The sequence below is a fragment of the Gallus gallus genome, chromosome 7 (genome assembly GCF_016699485.2).
Source record: "Gallus gallus isolate bGalGal1 chromosome 7, bGalGal1.mat.broiler.GRCg7b, whole genome shotgun sequence".
Taxonomy (NCBI): domain Eukaryota; kingdom Metazoa; phylum Chordata; class Aves; order Galliformes; family Phasianidae; genus Gallus; species Gallus gallus.
The window spans coordinates 31,681,901-31,699,718 of NC_052538.1; the positions used below are offsets into that span (position 1 = coordinate 31,681,901).

The 17,818-nt window shown below is 37.0% G+C and overlaps 1 protein-coding gene across 7 annotated transcripts in view; it reads right to left on the reverse strand.

Annotated features, from left to right (window-relative positions):
• LRP1B (LDL receptor related protein 1B) overlaps nt 1–17,818 on the reverse strand; it is a 581,170-nt gene that overhangs the window by 222,534 nt on the left and 340,818 nt on the right. For all 7 annotated transcript variants that reach the window (XR_005861415.2, XM_040703826.2, XM_422146.8 and 4 more), the window contains exon 7: nt 15,274–15,436. Coding sequence is in view for 6 of the 7 variants with exons in the window: in XM_040703826.2 (XP_040559760.1) it covers nt 15,274–15,436 (163 nt within the window). In the remaining variant the exon portion in view is untranslated. The remainder of the gene's footprint in view (nt 1–15,273; nt 15,437–17,818) is intronic.

Sequence of the window (17,818 nt, forward strand, 5' to 3'; positions counted from 1 at the left end):
TGGTTGTAACAGAAGCACCAACTCTCCCGAGCTTTAAATGCTTGACTGGGAGGATGGTGTGTGATATTAGAAACCAGGAGTTAAAAATCATATAAATGAGAACTGAAACAACACTAAGCCACATTTAACCCTAACAGCAACACAAGAAGAGTTCTCCACAGCGAATTCCCCAGGTTTCTGGAAGTCCACATTTTGCTGTAAATGAATGAATAGAAGGGCCATGCATAGATGCCTGAAGTTTCATAAGACTTTCCACTTTGGACATTATATTTCATAGACACATTGCATATATCCTGCAGGAAATCAGAACGGTTAGTGAAAGTCACCTCTCACTTCGCTATTTTACCTCTCTTCCCTAGTTTTAAAGTACAGTTCCTGCTAGAGCAGCTTCTAGGAACATCCAAATCTACAATGAATCTGAAATCAGAAGCACAGCTTGCCTGACAAAGGAAATGGAAGAGGCAGAAAATGAACAATGCCAGTATCCCCTGAGACTTCATGGATGCAAAACCTAACTTCTAAGTTTAGCTTTCCTTCTTTTCCATAAGTCACAGTGGCTGCCATTGCTCTGTTTGCAGCTTCTCAGGAACTGTTCCATGATGGCACTTCTATGAGGAGTCAGGTAAAGCACTTTACTGTATGAAAAAGCACTTGTGCAGTGGTCATTTTATTTTGAATGCAAAAAGAAAAAAACAACAAAAAACACCTAGGACTGAGAAATATTATATATACATTCTTTTCTCCCCCATTTTTCTTTGCCCAGATAGAAACATTTTACCCCAGACACTTGACACTGACAGTCATTACTTTTATCACTGAAACAAATATCACCTCCAAAGGGAAGTGTCTACAATCTTCATCTTGTGGTTTCCCTTATCATTTGCAGAAATCTATCCCATATCACAAACACTTCCTACAAACACCTGTGGGTTTCAAATGGTAAATTAGGAGTTCTATTTCTCTGCATTACCACAACAGCAAAACAAAACACCAGCAGGACACCAGATGTGAAAAAGACAGGATTTGGCTTGTCAAGAAGGATTTGAGTCTCATCCAACAGTGAAGGAAAACTGAAGCTTGTATGACTTTCTTGAACTCTATTTTACATGAAGCAGCCCATTTGCTGCTTTTACTTTCTTTTTTATCTAAACAGAAGTAAGTTACTTAGATTGATATGCAGTTCACCCAACAAAAATTAACAAGTGGAGATTTGTTTCACAGCATGGAAGATTTTTCCCCACACTAGAAGCATATGCCCTCCATTTTCCTTCAAGCATTGGGATAGATGCACGTTTGGAGACATGTAAACTGAGTGACTATTTCTTAGAACACTTTGACTAAACTTGTCATTTGCATAAGATCATCGTTGCTTCCTAGTTGCTTGGGAGAGTGAGAATTACCAAGAATGTGCACATTTTTTAACTATAATAACTTACATGACAGTAATAGAACGTACAACTTCATAAACATATGAAAGCTACTGTCGTAGCTTTTCGATCTACCATATTCTCTTTCATCAGAGAGAAAATGGCGAAATTGCCTTTCTCATCCATGGCAAACTGTGAATAAGAGCTCTAGAAGCCACCACATGCTGAGAAGAAAATACAGTCCAGGTGCCCCTGGTTATTACTAGCTGTCAATTTTTTTTATTATTATTCTAAGAGGCCTGTAAGACTTCATTATCTGATTTTACAGCAGTGCTTTACTGATAACAAGTAAAATCCAAGGAAAGAAAGCACAGAGAAATGAAATTGAGCACACTGGGAGGCAGTAGGCTGGCCATCCCAAGAGCAGAATTCTCTCCCCAGCAGAAAGGTTGAGTTAGAACTATGGCCAACTCACTTTAAAAACCATAAATCAAAACAAAACCTGTACCCTGAAAACAATGCACAGGTTGCATGAATTTTTATGGATGTGTGGGAACATATGTTTTTTTCTTTTTTCTGATATCTACCCACGTTCACTGCTTCTGTGACATCCTAGCATTATATTTCATCTTAAAGTTTTTTTTCCCCACTTTGTTCTTTCTTCTTTCCCTTCAATGTTCTCCCTATTTGCTTTTCCAAATAAGACTTCCCACAGGGTAAAGCCTGTTACCCTGCTTTTGTCCCATCTCCCTCAATTTCCTCCTTTTCTTTTTCCATTTCTATCTACTTCTCTGATCTGAGATTTTTACTGCACTGAATACAACCTCGTTTCTTATTGTCTTGTCCACATTTGCCTATAATATTTTAAGAACTTTTCTAAAATACATGAGAAAAGAAAGGAACTGGAGTTTTCCAAAGCGATATTCCAAAACTAAAGATGTAGAGGCCTAGAGACACTAAATAGCACAGATTTAAACACGGTAATAGACAAGGCTCTGTAATCGTGATGTTCACATCTTTATTACAGTCTCTTTTCCCCTGAAACAACTCTGCAAAGAAATAACATGATAGAATAAAATACCCATCATTAAGCCCCAATATGTGTGAATATGGAGGTGAGCCAGAGCAGAAATAGACAGCTTATTTGGCTTTTGGCAAGATAATATTTGGCATTCAATACATTAAGTGGCAATCTGCATTGTGCTTATTTAGTTAGGCATTTACATTATGTTTAAATGGGAGAATAATAAAGAAAAAGGAGTTCTAAAAACTGCAATCAAACTATTCTACACCTGAGAATTACTAAAGTGAGATCTAATCCAAACATAATTTGAAGTGGTTTGTATTTTTTTTTATTACAAAGGATGTTAATAGTAATACCTTTAGGGTTTCCAACATTTTATTTGTAGATGTTTTTATTTCTCCCAGTTCAGTCCCAAATTGGACCTCCAAGACAGCTTTCTTAAGAAATCTCATATATTTGGTACAAGTCTGCACGTAAGCTTCCTTTTTTCCATTCACCTTTTGCAGCCCCTCAGATGCAGCCCAAAATTTCTGCAGATTATGTGTTGAAAAAAATGCAACAAACAGAAGCCACAGATCAGGATCCAATGCAGAATAAACTCTTCTAATTTTAGCACGTTCATCTTTTTCGATGAATTTTTGGGCATTTTATCTGTGGTCCTGGACCAGTAACTTGACCGCAGATTTGATCCACCCCACCCCTGCCCACCATCATTCTAGGTATATTCATTGCTAGATACTTGCACATTCTTTGTCATTTTCTTGTATCAGTATCTTCAGGGGACAGCTACAGAGATGCGCAGTCTTTCATATGTGTGAGAAAGTACATTTGTATTTCTACCTAGGATTCCAATCCTTCTCTGAGGACACCCAAACTTATTTATCTTTCTGCAAGATAGTATTTGCCTTTTAATACATCAGAGGATAATCCATATTGTGTTTGTTGAGTTGTGCTACTTGGAACATTAAGACCCAGGAACATTTATTCTACAGTACTCTAAACTGACTGCAGAAGCTGACAGCAGAATTTCCTGGAGGTTTTGACTGCAGCTGCATCTCTGTTTTATTATATGCATCTTACTGTACCTTACAGTCAGTACTACATATGCTTTTATCCATACCTTTACTTGAATACAAGTGAATATAGGTGACAAGTCACTTATGAGTGACTGCTTTTAATTCTAAGTGTTGCATTCTACCGTAGGAGGCAAGCAAAGCTTTACATTAAAATATTACTAATAACACAAATATACTAACACAATAAATATACTAATAACACTCCATAGGCAGCATCATCTACCACCTTCACCTGCAAAAGCAGATGCCTCCTAAGTGAGGTATTTAGTTCATCTTTAGACAAAAAAAGAAAATCCACAAAATAAACCCCCAAACTATTTCAAAGTGATCTCGCAGAAAGCACAAGCACCATCTGACATAGCAGGGAAAGCACTGTGGGGCACAAGAGGCACCCAGGGGCCCCATCTGGTGCAGCTTGTTTTGTCAGCAACCAGAGAGCACTCACCCATGCATATGTTACTGCTTACACTGTTTAACTGGTCAATGATGTTAATTATAATTAGATGTTTGCTGCAGAACTTTATAGCTTGTATGCATACAGGAACACAGACTTACTTCATTAACTAACTATAGCCTAAATGGAAGTATTTCTGAAGCTAATGTTTCTGAAAACTATTAGCAGGATTTAGTAAAGTAATATTTCCTGTAACTAACTGGCAACGCGGAAACTGATAATGCAACCATGTCCCGAAGGAAAACTCCAGATGAAAGACATGAAGATCCTGATCCAGTCCCATGGTTTATATGTAGATATTCACAGAAATAAATTGCTTCCCATAAAGCCTTTGTATTGCATATATCAGCATATTTTGTCCTACTGGAAAGCAGTATTATCCTGTATGTTTCTTTTTTCTTTTTTCCTGTTTTTAGATAGGTCAGAAGGCAGCTGGGGCTGATGGACACCTGCTGCCACAGCCACTCTCTGATGAGCAGTCACAAGCAGGGCTTCCCACTCCCAGCACTGTGGCAGCTACAGCTTCTGTGCCTTCCAACATTACTTACACAAATGGAAGGGGAAAGACTGTAGAAAGAGGTTTCCGAAGTTCTGCTGTGCAGAAGGGAACTATCTTTAAGAATAATAAACAATGCATAATAGAATGTAGAACACATCTTGTTTTGAAAGACTCCATTTTGCTAAGTCACTAACTGCTGTAGCTACTTTTAGTCACTTTCTAAGGCTGGTTTTTGTTATCTTAGATTCTTGCACAGACCTACTTCAGTGTGGCAACACAATCTGTTGACTCCACTCATCTGAGGGGGTGACAGCTGAAAAAGGCTGAAAAGAACAGACAAGAGCAGAAAAATATAGGCAGAAGAGGGAAATTAGAATGACTTGACCACAGTAGCACCCACCACAGAACCTAGCTCCAAAGTAATAATACTGCAGAGATAAAGAAAAAGAGAATAATGGCAAGCATTATATCAGAAAGTTTACATGGGGAAACAAACAAACCCAAAAAGCCCAAACTTCCCCACTTCCATTAGCTTCCTAGAAAAACAGAGATTGAATGTTGACTCTACAAAGCACAGCCTCTCTGTTTGGATGAAGGAGGTTCTGTTGGCGGGGAGTATAGTGAGGAGCACTGCAAGTAGTGTGTCGTCTTAGTCCAGCTGAAAAGATGGGTTAGATGTCCTAAAGGCATCTAAAAAGTCACTACAAGACGGAAGAAATAAATTGTTCTTCACATCAGCAAGCAGCATAATTAAAGGTAATAATCTTAAGGTGTAAGAGGCAAAGAACATACAGGTTCATTGGATCTCTTTTCTAAATATTATTAAACACAACTTGAGGAATGGTGCAGGCTGCTTTATTCTGCCTTCAAATACAACAGATGACTCCTCAAACTTCGGTTTCCATGTCTTTATCCTTCTAGATGGGACAAGATAGAGCAGGAGCAGATCTATGTAACTCAGCCCTACACTGCAAGCTAAGTAAGAAAACAAAAGCCTATATCAGAAGTATCACAAGTGCAAAGACAAGCATTCAAGTGTTAGCAAGTACTACAGTGCAATGCAGTTCCTTTTGACTAAGATGCTGTTTCAAAACAGTCTGCCTGATGCACAGCAGTGACCACACTGTGTGCAGCCCCATGCCCTACAACTGAAATGTATGTTGTTAACCCCACTGTCTCCTACCATTTCTCAGATCATCATATTTCCTCACAAAATTCTCCCAAGTGTAAACAAAGTAATCTATTTTACCCCTGAAATTAAATGCAGAATTTTAAATATTCTGATGAGTGCTCAACTTAAAATACATTAAGCCTGACATGGCACAGCATTTTGCCTTTGATAGTAAGACATTATGTACTCAATAACTTGATCTAAATTACTTCAGACAGCTGGACACAGCCCAAACTGCTGCATAGCAAGGACACAGGTGACTCACACTGGATATCCACATAACATAAAACACAAAAGCAGTAGTGTCTTGTGGAACACTTAGCTAAAATAGATCACCAGCAATAGATAGGAATGCTTACAGAAAATCTTGGACAAAATCCTGAGTAGAATTCAATTTTTTTCCCAAGAAAATAATATTTAAATAAATATTCATGCCTCTCTCACCTCACTCACAACACCTTCACCACAAATGGAAATAACAAACAAGAACAGCTTTATTAAGCCTGGTAGTTACTGTGGTCTACAATATGCACAAGAACTGGGCTAAGAGAAATCAAGGCCTATGTGAGTTTTATGTATGTCTCATGCACAGACACATACTACGTAAGAAAAAAAGGCACTGTAACAAACACATTGGAACAGTCTCAGCTATAACAGGATTGAATATGACCTGTAGGTAATCAGATCTTTCAAAATTAAGCTGCCCATGTACTGAATATTGAAACATACATTTCGATGTCAGTATGAAGATCTGTTTTGAAAATGTTACAGTAGACATTCATTTTTGAAGTGTGATATACATATACTAAAATATTGGAATGCAAAGTATTAATATTCAGAAAACTGCCAACCTGAAAAACCACAAAGCTTTAACAGTGAGCCTAATAGATGAGAAGCAAAGAAAAATCCTTTAAACTTTCAGAAGATTCAACATATTCATATTAGGAAACCTTGTCAAACACTCCAGAATACAAAAAAAGATCGTGGCTTGGTACAGTCAACCAATTTCTGTTCCAATTTAAATATTTTGGTTAGGGGTCTGATTTTCTGTTGAAGTCAGTGTAATCCCTGTTGGAAAAGCAGTTTTGTTTATTTTCCTCTCCTTATGCTCAGACCAAGGAGCTGTGCCAGCAGAAAGTACTGCAACATTGTGATAGTCTGCTTGATAAGATCAGCCAAGAGGTGGTGCCAAACAATTTTGGTGTCTGAAGAAGTCCATAGGCAAAACTGCATGTTTACAAAGCTTAAAAAACCTCTAAGAATATAAGTAGCTATTCTTCAGCAGGTAAAAAAGGCAATGAGTTTTAAATAGTCTATTATTCATATAATTTTTTTCATGTAAAATTAGTTAAATATAACTTCCAGTGTATTTTAGTTTGGCTTTGTAGACTTGCTGTCAAATAGTAACATGAACCATGATGTAACAAGGTTTAAATAGAACCAATGAGAGCACTTATTTCTTCATAGCCTTCTTCAGGCTTAACTACACTAGAAGTTTGCATCTCCAAAGAGCTAATTACCAGTTGATTCAAGGTAAACATGTTTTAAAGTGATGGCCTGGACACTGTCCAAACACAAATTCTATAGTCTAGAAACACTCTGCCTAAGGCCAACTGCAAACTTGGACCGTATTTTGTTTGTATGTGTCACTTTACCTATGAAAATGAAATAACTAGCTCATACTGACTGGCAAGGAGCAATCCTGAAGACAAGAAAAAAATTTTTTCCAGCAGTAGAACATATTCATTTCAAAGCCTGAAGTCAGAAAGTCCTCCCCCACTTTAGGTTATTTTGCTGTATTTTTCAGTATGGTAAAGCAGAGAAAGAGAGAAGTGTCAGTAACTCAGGAGAACTCATCATTAAAAAAAAAAGCTGCTCCTCACCCATGGATGATGCCCAGAACTGCTGTAATTAGCCGTGTAGCTGTGTTGGCCATGCAGCAGTCACAGCACCAGTCCACCAGCCCTTCCTTTACTCCAGCTTCAAATGTACTAAGGGCAAAACCGAGGGCTGAGCAATATTACTACTGTACAAGTAGGCAAGCAGGAAGATCTAGTTGATGTTTATATACATTGCTTTTGATCCTCAGTAGGAGAAAGCTACTTGTATTGCTTTGCAGATGCAAATCTAAATACAGCTTTTAAACATACAATTTGATAGCTGTCTCTGTTAAAATAAGGGCACTCTTTTAGAAGGTAAGGATGCTGCTCGTGGCTGTGAACTTTTGCATATTGTATTATTTTTTATGTTATTGTCAAAATCCTTTTACACATAGTTTTCACTTCCATTTGTAGTAAAATTCACCACCTCTAAAAGAAAATGAAATAGAACAAAAACCCTAAAATATGTTTTGCTCCTCTTACTAAAGATCTCTCCAATGCTTTCAAGAGGGGAAATAAAAGAGCTAGCTACTCTGGTAATGTCTCAGCTCTAATTTTTAAATAACAATACTGAAATGCCAGCAGATACATTTCTTCACCCCTATTCTTCTAGTATCCCATTCTTTGAGATTACAATGGCCTCAAGTTGCACCAGGGGAGATTGAGGTTGGATATCTGAAGAACTTTACAGAAAGGGTTGTTAAGCACTGGAATAGGCTCCCCCAGGGAGGTGGTTGAGTCACCATCCCTGGCTGTGTTTAAGAACGGTTTGGATGTGGTGCTCAGGGACATGATTTAGTGGAGGGTTGTTAGAGTTCGGGTAGTATGGTTAAGGTTGATGTTGGACTTGGTGATCTTGAAGATTTATTCCAACCTGAGCAATTCTACTATTCTGTACAAGCTTATAGATATGTACACATACACAGCTTCCTGTACTGAAGAAGGATAACAAAGCTAGAATTTCCCTGCTAAACAGATGTAGTCTTAAGAATTCTTAATGGGAGGTTGTATGCAAGCATCTTCTCAGCCTACTAAGTTCTGCCTGTAGCTTTCAAAGTCTCTGCTGCAAATTATTTTTTTCCCCCTGAATAATAAACCTCATTTCTATTTAACCAATTGTTCACATAAAATCGTTACAGTTTTTCTCAACCTTCTCTTTTCTATGTTAGACTACCACAAGCTTCTTCAGCAGTTTTGCAAAGGCCACATGATTTTTGCATCTCTTATTTCTTATTATACCCAGATTTCTTCCAGTTTTCTTATCTCCTCCACAAAAAGAGGTCATGGTTATGCAAAGTTTCATCAAGACACATTCATGCTCAAAGCAATGACAGCACTGACATGCAGGAAACCTGAGGAGATCAAAACAGAAAGAAACAATATGAGAAAGCAGATGTGACATGATCCAAGAAAAGCAATTTCTATTAGGATGATATCATCACACTACTGATGAATCAACTGAATGCGGTTCACCCTTCTGTGAATTTGAGTGGTTTTGGTTGATCCAGTACAAGTACAATGACAACGTTCTTATACTTGAAACCCTGCATAGAAAGAGGCAGTGAAAAGTTGGCCTTGAAGAAAGACACGAATGCCTTAACAATAGCTTATTAAAAAAAAAAATCTGTATTTCATACAGTTTCATGCTAGAATGCAAAGACGGGTGCAAAAAATAAATGTGCGGCCATCACTATAAAAGACAACTTATGGAACTTTGTAACGTCATAATAATATTTTCTGCATGCTAAACAGGTGAACTATTTTTATTACTTTCATTTTGTTCATGTTATAGAAAAAACTTAGAGTGTCCTTCTTTCACTACATACACTCCCTGAGCCCAGACTAATGTAAGTACTTCTTAAAATAGATGCGTCTTAGCAGTTATTTTGTAAGATATTTTTATGTGGTTCCACTCATGCATTGCTCTAATTCATATCAGAGCTTGTCTTCTACAGAAATGACCTTACAGTAGCTGACTAGATAATAAGCCCATCAGGTAATAAGAAAAATAAAATAAAATAAAAGGGGAATTCAGATGGACATGAACATAATGTACATGCATTATAGAGCCTTAAACTCCCATTTATATTCTCATTCAGAAATAAAGTGCCTTCAATTCTCTCTAACTTAATTGCTTTCATCTTAGAGGAAAATCACTGATAGGGTGATTTAACTCTTGTAGATTTTACCTGGACAATTCAGGGACTGGAAATAAAGAGAAAGGAGGACTTCAAGACCTCCATACTAGGAAGAGTAACATAACTGTTTTCCATTCCATCAACACATTTCAATTCATAGATTCAGAGTAATTTCCAGTAAAATACAACGGTTTGGTTCAGAAGTTTAATTAGCTCAGGATTGAAGAACAGATCTGAGAGCTGAAATAAAGGTAACTACACTAATTACACAGTTCAAAATGAAAGCAAGACAACATGTTGCATCAGCTGTGAATTGCCCCAGGTAATCAAATTCCTGGAGTTTTACCAGTGTTGTTGCTGTTCATGTGTTCACTTTGGTTTGTTGAAGTGTTTTATTTCCACTGAAATTTTTTCCATAACTATTGACACCACTCTTCTGCTTTAATTTTGCATGTGCATGTTTAATCATATCACATTAGTGCAGGAAAGAGTGTGGGTGAAGATACCCTTATTTCTTTCTGTCATCAGGAGCAACAGCAAGGTTTCCCAGTGAGCAGATACGTACTACTACAGAAGAAACTGTGGGAGGGAGATCTGATTGAATGTTTTTTTGTCTCATTTGTTTTGGTTCCACTGTTGCACTACTTCCATAGAATTATTAATCCTAAAATCATTACAGTTGGATAAGACCTCTGAGATCATCTACTCTGTCTTCTCACAGCCAGAAAGAGGTTGTGAAGGAGGAGAATGAGCAAATAAAACTGAATTCTTAATGAAATCTTTCAGATCATCACTAATTATGATGAAGTTGTATTTTTGTCCTCCTGAAGAGGATTCTTTTCCACATCACCTTTAAAACTTTCTAAAAGTTATTGTGTCTTATATGCATCTTACAGCTCTTTGAATCTGCTTTGTGGCAAGAAAAGGAACTGAAACCTTTTAATAATGGCATGCTACTAAAATACTAATGATTTTTTGCTGTTAAAAAGTGAGCTTTAATGATTATAACACTCCTCTTTGATCACCAGGGAATGGTGATTAATCTGAGAGGGGGAAAAAAGTTTTAAGACACAAAGATCCTTCTCAAGGCTTGAAAGTGCTATAAAAGCTCAGGGACAAGAGAGTAAAAAAGGGAATAGAAAAGGTAGTAGACAATTGGTATAGATGTTTTATTTTTATCCTTAAAGACTCCCCTGTCTAAATAACACTGAGGCAAATAAAGAAAAAAATATATATACTCGCTTGACCTCCTCTGCTTTTTTATTTCCTGCTCTCTTCCTTCCCTGCAAGAAACTTCATCTCCACATTGAAAACAAATCCCTGACATTCCTTGACTGTGAAGTCACTGCAGTCCAACCACCACTTACCTGACTGCTAGGACAGGCCTAATGCATTTTTCTTTCTCTCTATCTGAGCAACCTTGAGAATGACACCAGACCTGAGATTTCTCAAACCAGGCCATCCTCACAAACAGCCACAAAGATCCCCATTCACTAGCAATGCTGAAAGCAAGAAATGACTCAAATCAAATCAGACCCATTGCCTCTACTCCAGACCAAGATACCATTTAAATTTGCAGTTGTCGTTTACAGCCCATCCATTTGCCTTATATTATGCTTAAGGCAAGGCAAATAAAATGTAAATACAAATAACACATCTCTAAAAGATAGTGCTCTTCTGTTTTTTTGTTTGTTTTTTTGAAAGACAGGTACAGAAAACAAAACACATTTGATTTTTCTATTTAAGATTGAATCAGAAAGGTCTTCCACTTCCTCATCATCCAATTTGCTTTCCTTTGGCTATTGTGGGACTCATAGTGCAGATTTTCAAGGCTCTGCTTATTCAGATACTCTGTCAAAGACATGACCCATGCAAAAAGTTGTTCCTCTTGGGCTTTTCTCACCACTGACTTTGTTACTGTGAGGCTCACTGAGCAGTTCATTTCAGCCTATCCAATAACCACATACATCTCAGGAGGATCAAATGCAGCTCAATTAAGAAAATACCCGACTACAGCTGGTCACTCTGGCTGGTAGCAGGGCTTATGTGGCCAACATCCAGCTTCCTCCCACTACACAAACAAGGATTTCAGACATTCAGTACATTCACAAGTAAAAATGAATGCTTTAAGAGAAAAACAACTTCCCTTGCTTCCCTTGTTCACCTTTGTGGATAGGAAGCATTAGCAAATCACTGCTACTGTAGATCTTAGATGAAGATCTGAATATATTTTTTTGCTATTGTACCATTGTTTTTCTCTGGAGTTATTAGCATTCCCAGGAAGTATTGCTTAGCACTGTAACACATGAAGAGATGCTGTTAACAGCTATAGTATCACAGTCTCTTGCTGGATGCATTTACAATTGTTGCATGAAAGATCTGAGCAGAATTTTTTATTTTTTATTACTTTCATTATTTCTACAACATATCTGAAAAAAAAGCTGATTAGAAGATTTATTCAAATATTTACATAACACACAATGTTGCAGTATTAAAGTGTGAGCTTGCTCTCCTTATAAATCTCTTTAGCAGTTAAACCTTCTCTCCCCATTGTTATTAACACAACTTTTAAATGGCAGCTACAAGATCTCATTACTGTGCCTTCAGCCTCTTATTGGGCATCCTCTGCCATTCTTCTCTCCCTCCTCCTATTCTCTCCCTGCACACGCCTTTTCTTTCTAGTGATTCATGCACACGATGTCTAATCTATTTCCTCACTCCCAGTACTTGTCTACATTCTACTCTGTACATCCTCCCACTTGCCAGCTTTGCACCACACATCCTTTTTGTAATCTCACCCCGTGTGCCCTTTCTCTACTCATACTCATATGTTTGGATCAACTTTATAAGCGCGCTCCTTAAAATTCATGTTTTTCCATAAGCCTGGGAAATATAATAGAAAATTATGACCAGCATCCCAAGTAACATCAGAGCCAATATTACAGTTCACATGTAACCAGACCCAGGTAGCAGAGCCTTTCTTCTCTCAACTTAGAGTTTAGTCTTAGAAAAATAAAAAAAGTTCTCATTCAGTCTCTATATAATATGAAACAAGCTTAGTAGTTCAATTGTATGCACACAATAGAATATATAAAACCATCACTGCTAAATACCTAACCAAATGCAGAGGCATACAGAGAGAGAATTCATCAAATTCACCAGCAGTATTACATTAAGTAATTTTCCACCTATTTTTTACTTATTAATAAATAGAGAATTTTTAGTTCACAAAGCAACAACTAAATGCAGCTAAGACTGTTCAGATGTGAACACATAAAAATAGAAGGGCTTGACCTTGTGCTAGTGGGAAGAAGATCATCATAGACTTAGTGCTTAGGATTGAGTTCAGAATTCCTTAATGCAGACTATGGCCTTCTCTGTGCAGGCATACTTTCAGCTTTTTGAAAAATGAACGTTCTATGACAGCAATATACATTACAGGAGCAAATACCTTAAAATGTGATTATGCCTTAAAAAAAATATTATTTTTCAGGTGCTATAAGAAAGCCCAGAACAGCTTAGGCTGCATATTTAAATAAATAAAGAAATGAAGAAGTAGCAAAATCAGCAAGTTATTAATGAGGAGATAACACCATGCTAATACTTTGACCTAGTATAGCAATTGGACAGATCAATACAATGGGAAATGCATTGCAACAAAGGTGTGATGACGAAAGCACCAGCACACAAGAAAGGAGCTATAAAGGAAGGGAAGAAGACCATCCACCTGCATCAGAAGATTCCAGATTCACAGGGGGAAGCTTCACCAAGGAGGGATCTCCAAAAAGAGAGCCTTCCCAGGGGCAGCCAGCCCTTAAATGAGCTCTAAAAGAGGTGCAGCCAGGCTGCACTCCTTCTAGTCACACAGCTGAACTGCCTTCACCTGTGCTCCCAGGGCTGACCGGGTCTTTTCCTCAGGTGCTTAATCATGGTTCAGGCCATGATTCAACAGTTACCATACACCTAGAAATTGGTCTCAACTAGAGTCAGCACGAAAGAGTAAAAAGAGAGATTAAAAAAAAAAAAAAAGAGAGAGAGAGAGAAAAATGGAAGAAAACATTTTCATACAGCCAGAATGTGTTTGATTATCTCTTTGCATTCTGTACCAAAACCCAGTCGCTAACATGCACAACAAATACATAAACTGGGGATGATCAATTAAGATGTTAGATATCTCATTAACCTAACAGCATATGTCAGATAATTAATAAAATTGCCAACAAAAACTGTAAAGACATAACTCTCTTTAAGTGCAAAAAATGATTCTGAAAAAAAAAAAAAATCCAGCCAGTTTTTGCACCATGAATAAATCAGTATTGCTATATAACATTACAGTGTTAAGTCTCTTCTGGACTCCCTCCAGTTCAGCACTTCCATCTACACTAAAATAGATAAGATGATATGGCACTGGAAAAGGGAACTATCTGAATAAGAATGGTTTGCAGCTAGGAAATAGATGGAAAATCAGTCTTTTTCTGTTCCATCCCTCCTTGCAGAATCAAAGTTCAGGATAAAATTCTTACATTCCTGACAGATAAGATTATCTAATGACAAGCTGTGGATATCTCGTAAATCCTGCAAAGAATATACAAGTGAATGTATAGAAAAAAGTCTGCTGCTGGCAAATTTGAAAGCTTCAAGTCTTCTCAGATCAGAACATGCAGAAAAATCAATTTATACGTGAATTTTTATCTTTCTTTTAAAACAACACTGCAGTCAGATCAAGTCAAGCTTACCATCTGCTGCGGGTAGACATACAGCTATATTCAAGAATTACATTATAAAACTTCTTTGTAAACTTTACATGCAAGCTGTTCTTGTCAGAATTAAAGTCATGGTGATCATGCATCTTAATATTCAATCGGGCTTTAAACAAAGAGTGACAAAAGTCCACATATGGATGACAAGCTGTTCTACAGTAAATATTTTTGTATTTATTGAGAAGGGGCTTATGGCAGTTTAGGATGTGTTCTACCAGGCGTTTCAGCTTTAACTGCTTACAGACTAATAAAACCAAAATAAAATCCTTTTTCCAAAATCTTCACTGAAATTTACAGTTTTTAAATTAACTTGATCATTCCTATTTAGCTGTGCTTTTACTTCATCATTTGCTTAAAGTTTTTTTCCCAGCTGGTGGCTGTTAGGAACAGAAGATTTTTAGTACCTTGCATTTTAAGCAAGGCTTTATTCCCACGTGGCGCTGAACATAACCATGGAAGAGAAAAAGCAAACACCATGTGCTTTTATCATTATAGTTGACCCTCTAAAGCAGATTAAAAAATCTCCTGCTTCTTTTTTAATGTAATTAAACTTGCTAGAGCCAGTCCTTATATTCCTGCAGCTAAGGGGATATAGTATAAAACCTTCCTTTTCCATGTACTCCAGTTACAAACATATAACAGAAAAAAAATAGTCTCATAACAAGTAGGGATAAAATTGGTTTTCCATTTCCAATTCCATTTTGAAAAGTTACAAGGCACACGTTGCTATTAATATTGTTAACTACTTGCTACAGGTGTGTTACACATTTTATTACAGCAACTATGGAAGTAACTGAGGAATGCAGTGAAGAAATGAAAGCGATATATGGTGTGCAGTCACAGATGAGCATACGTCATATACAATCAACATTTCCCAATGCAAATAAACAATAAACAATCTTACCCTGAGGTTGGATCAACAGCTATGGCCTTAGGGTTACTGAGGTCCAGCTCAATGAGTGTAATGCACACCGTTCCGTTCTGGTTGCAAACGAAGATCCTATCACTGACATGATCCAGAAAGTAAAAGTTTCCAGTGATCCAATCAATTGCTATTTGCTGCACATCTGCCAAAAGAAGGGAAAAAAAAAAAAAAAAGAGAGAGAGAAAAAAAAAAAGCTCAGAACTGCAACTGTAATACAAATAACTGCACCACTAACTGCTTCACCGAACAAATGCTCTACTAAAGAGCTCAAACTGTTTTTACAATGACAATGTGTATATGGCATACAGTAAGGAATTCACAATTCAATTCCCTATGGTTGAATACTCGTGGGAGAGCATTTTCCTTTTTAAGTACAAAAGTCTCATTGCAACTTCAAGGATAAGAAAGGTGCACATTTGTGTGTAGTTCTATTAAATATTTTCAATTTCCTCTGTGGCACTTTTAATGATATATTCAAAAGCAACACCACTGATTGTTGGTGCAGCTGTGAGAGAGGGATTGGAAATGGCCCATAGATAATGCTTATAACAGGTTATCAGATATGTGTAAAGGGAACTAAAAACTGACTGTACCTACTTATGAATCCCAAAATCTTTTGTGTAGTTATTCATAACTAAACCACCCTATGTAATGGTAGATATGTATGCAATTAATTCACCCTAAACATTTATTTCTTCTTGTTGTTCTGAACAATCTTCATGTGTTTTTTGCCCATACTTTCAGTTTTCGATATTTCTATCACCCTTCACATGTTTTTTAGTTTATTCCCTCCACTCGAACAAGAAACTGTCGCTTCTATCACATGTATCCTCTATTAAAGAATATAAAGTGAACCTGACTGAAAAAGAAATTCCAGTCATTAATTTTTTGACAATAACCGAGGGTTTATGAGTTATGTATTTCCAAAATAGTTAAACTACACATGGAGACCCATGCAATGTCCTTCAAAGTGCAGATAACATAAGATTTGCTCAATAAAATATAAGGAAGGCACCAGCTGTATTGCATCTCAGCCATCCCATTACACAGTTCATTGCTGTCTCTTCTATTTCAGATTTCTCCCCTTCTGCTATTCATTTTTCTTTTAATTCAAACTGAATATTATGCCTCTCCCCTTCTGATAGCTCCTATTATGAAGACATGCTGAGCCACAATAAAGGAATGCTCCATTTAGTCCAGGATCCAACCTCCAGAGCAGGGCAATGTCAGGTGTGCCATGAGACATACAGAAACACTAAAAAATATTTCATACAATGGGAAGGAAAACATTTCTCTTTTTCCTTGTGAAAACAAATGTTAGAACATACTTTTAAAAATGTCAGAAAACACATAGTCCCTCTGGAAGTCAGTAACAGTTTAAACAGTTTCCACTTTCCATTTTCAGAACTTGCATTTTGAAAATATCAAAGAATAAAAATTACAAAAGAGATTCAGTTTTAAATGTTTATAGACATGAAATTGGTAAATAAATTTCTGCAATGTGAGTTCTGGAAGACTGCTATGCTTCGGGAAGCAGAGAAAGACCCTGCTGGAGAAGGGTACTCTTTTTATCTAGTTTTACCCAAGTTTCATACATACCTGAAAGGCATGATACATACAGCTTGTTATATCTGTTAACATAACAGATAATGTGAATATTTTCACATCTTTAAAATGCAGACTTCATTTTTTCAGTTATTCATTAGTATGTCATTAACAAGAAATGACATTAAGCAGGTGTTTATGGTACACAAGGAAATTGGAGGTCATACTAGGGACAACCATTTGCATCCAGTATTTGGAACAGAGGTTGCTCAACAATCCAGGAAAAGTGAGACATCCAGAAGCAATTTAACAGAATAACCTCTATGTCAGAGACTTCAAAAACCATTTGTTGCTCTTACCTCCTATTTTTCTTCTTTCCCTTCCCCAGCAGGTTATCTTTGAGAAGAGCAGAACAGGCTATTTGAAAGAAGCAAGCTCATTCCAACTGCATTCCTTCTAAAGCTGCTCATTACAAAGTATGCTATGCTAGGTCACAGTTTCCAGAAAAAGAAGCACAGTAATTTGTATTTTTCTCCAGAAGCCTACAGCATGAAATGGAGGAGGTCTCTCACTATGCAAAGAGCATTTCTCCCAACAATAAATATTCTGGTTGCTCAGTGAAATGTAGTAATTAACTTACACATTCAAAGCATGGTCAAATTTTCATTTAACGGTCAATCTAACACAAATATGTTGTGTATTTTAAATTCCACTGTTGTGTTTAAGGTTTTGTCTTTTTTGTACCATCAGCTCTGCTGTACGTAGGACACATCCAATGGCTCACAAGAGAAGTTTAAAAAGAATTGCCCAAATCTACTCTGCTGTGAAATCATATCCCACATGAGAAATTCGCTCAGCTGGCAGCTTTTATGAATCAAACTTTTAATATCTATGGTTTCAGTAGCAGCTATGCATTAAACTGCTTTGAATGGCTTCCACACAAGTCAAATACACTATATACCATAGAGATAAGGTTTTG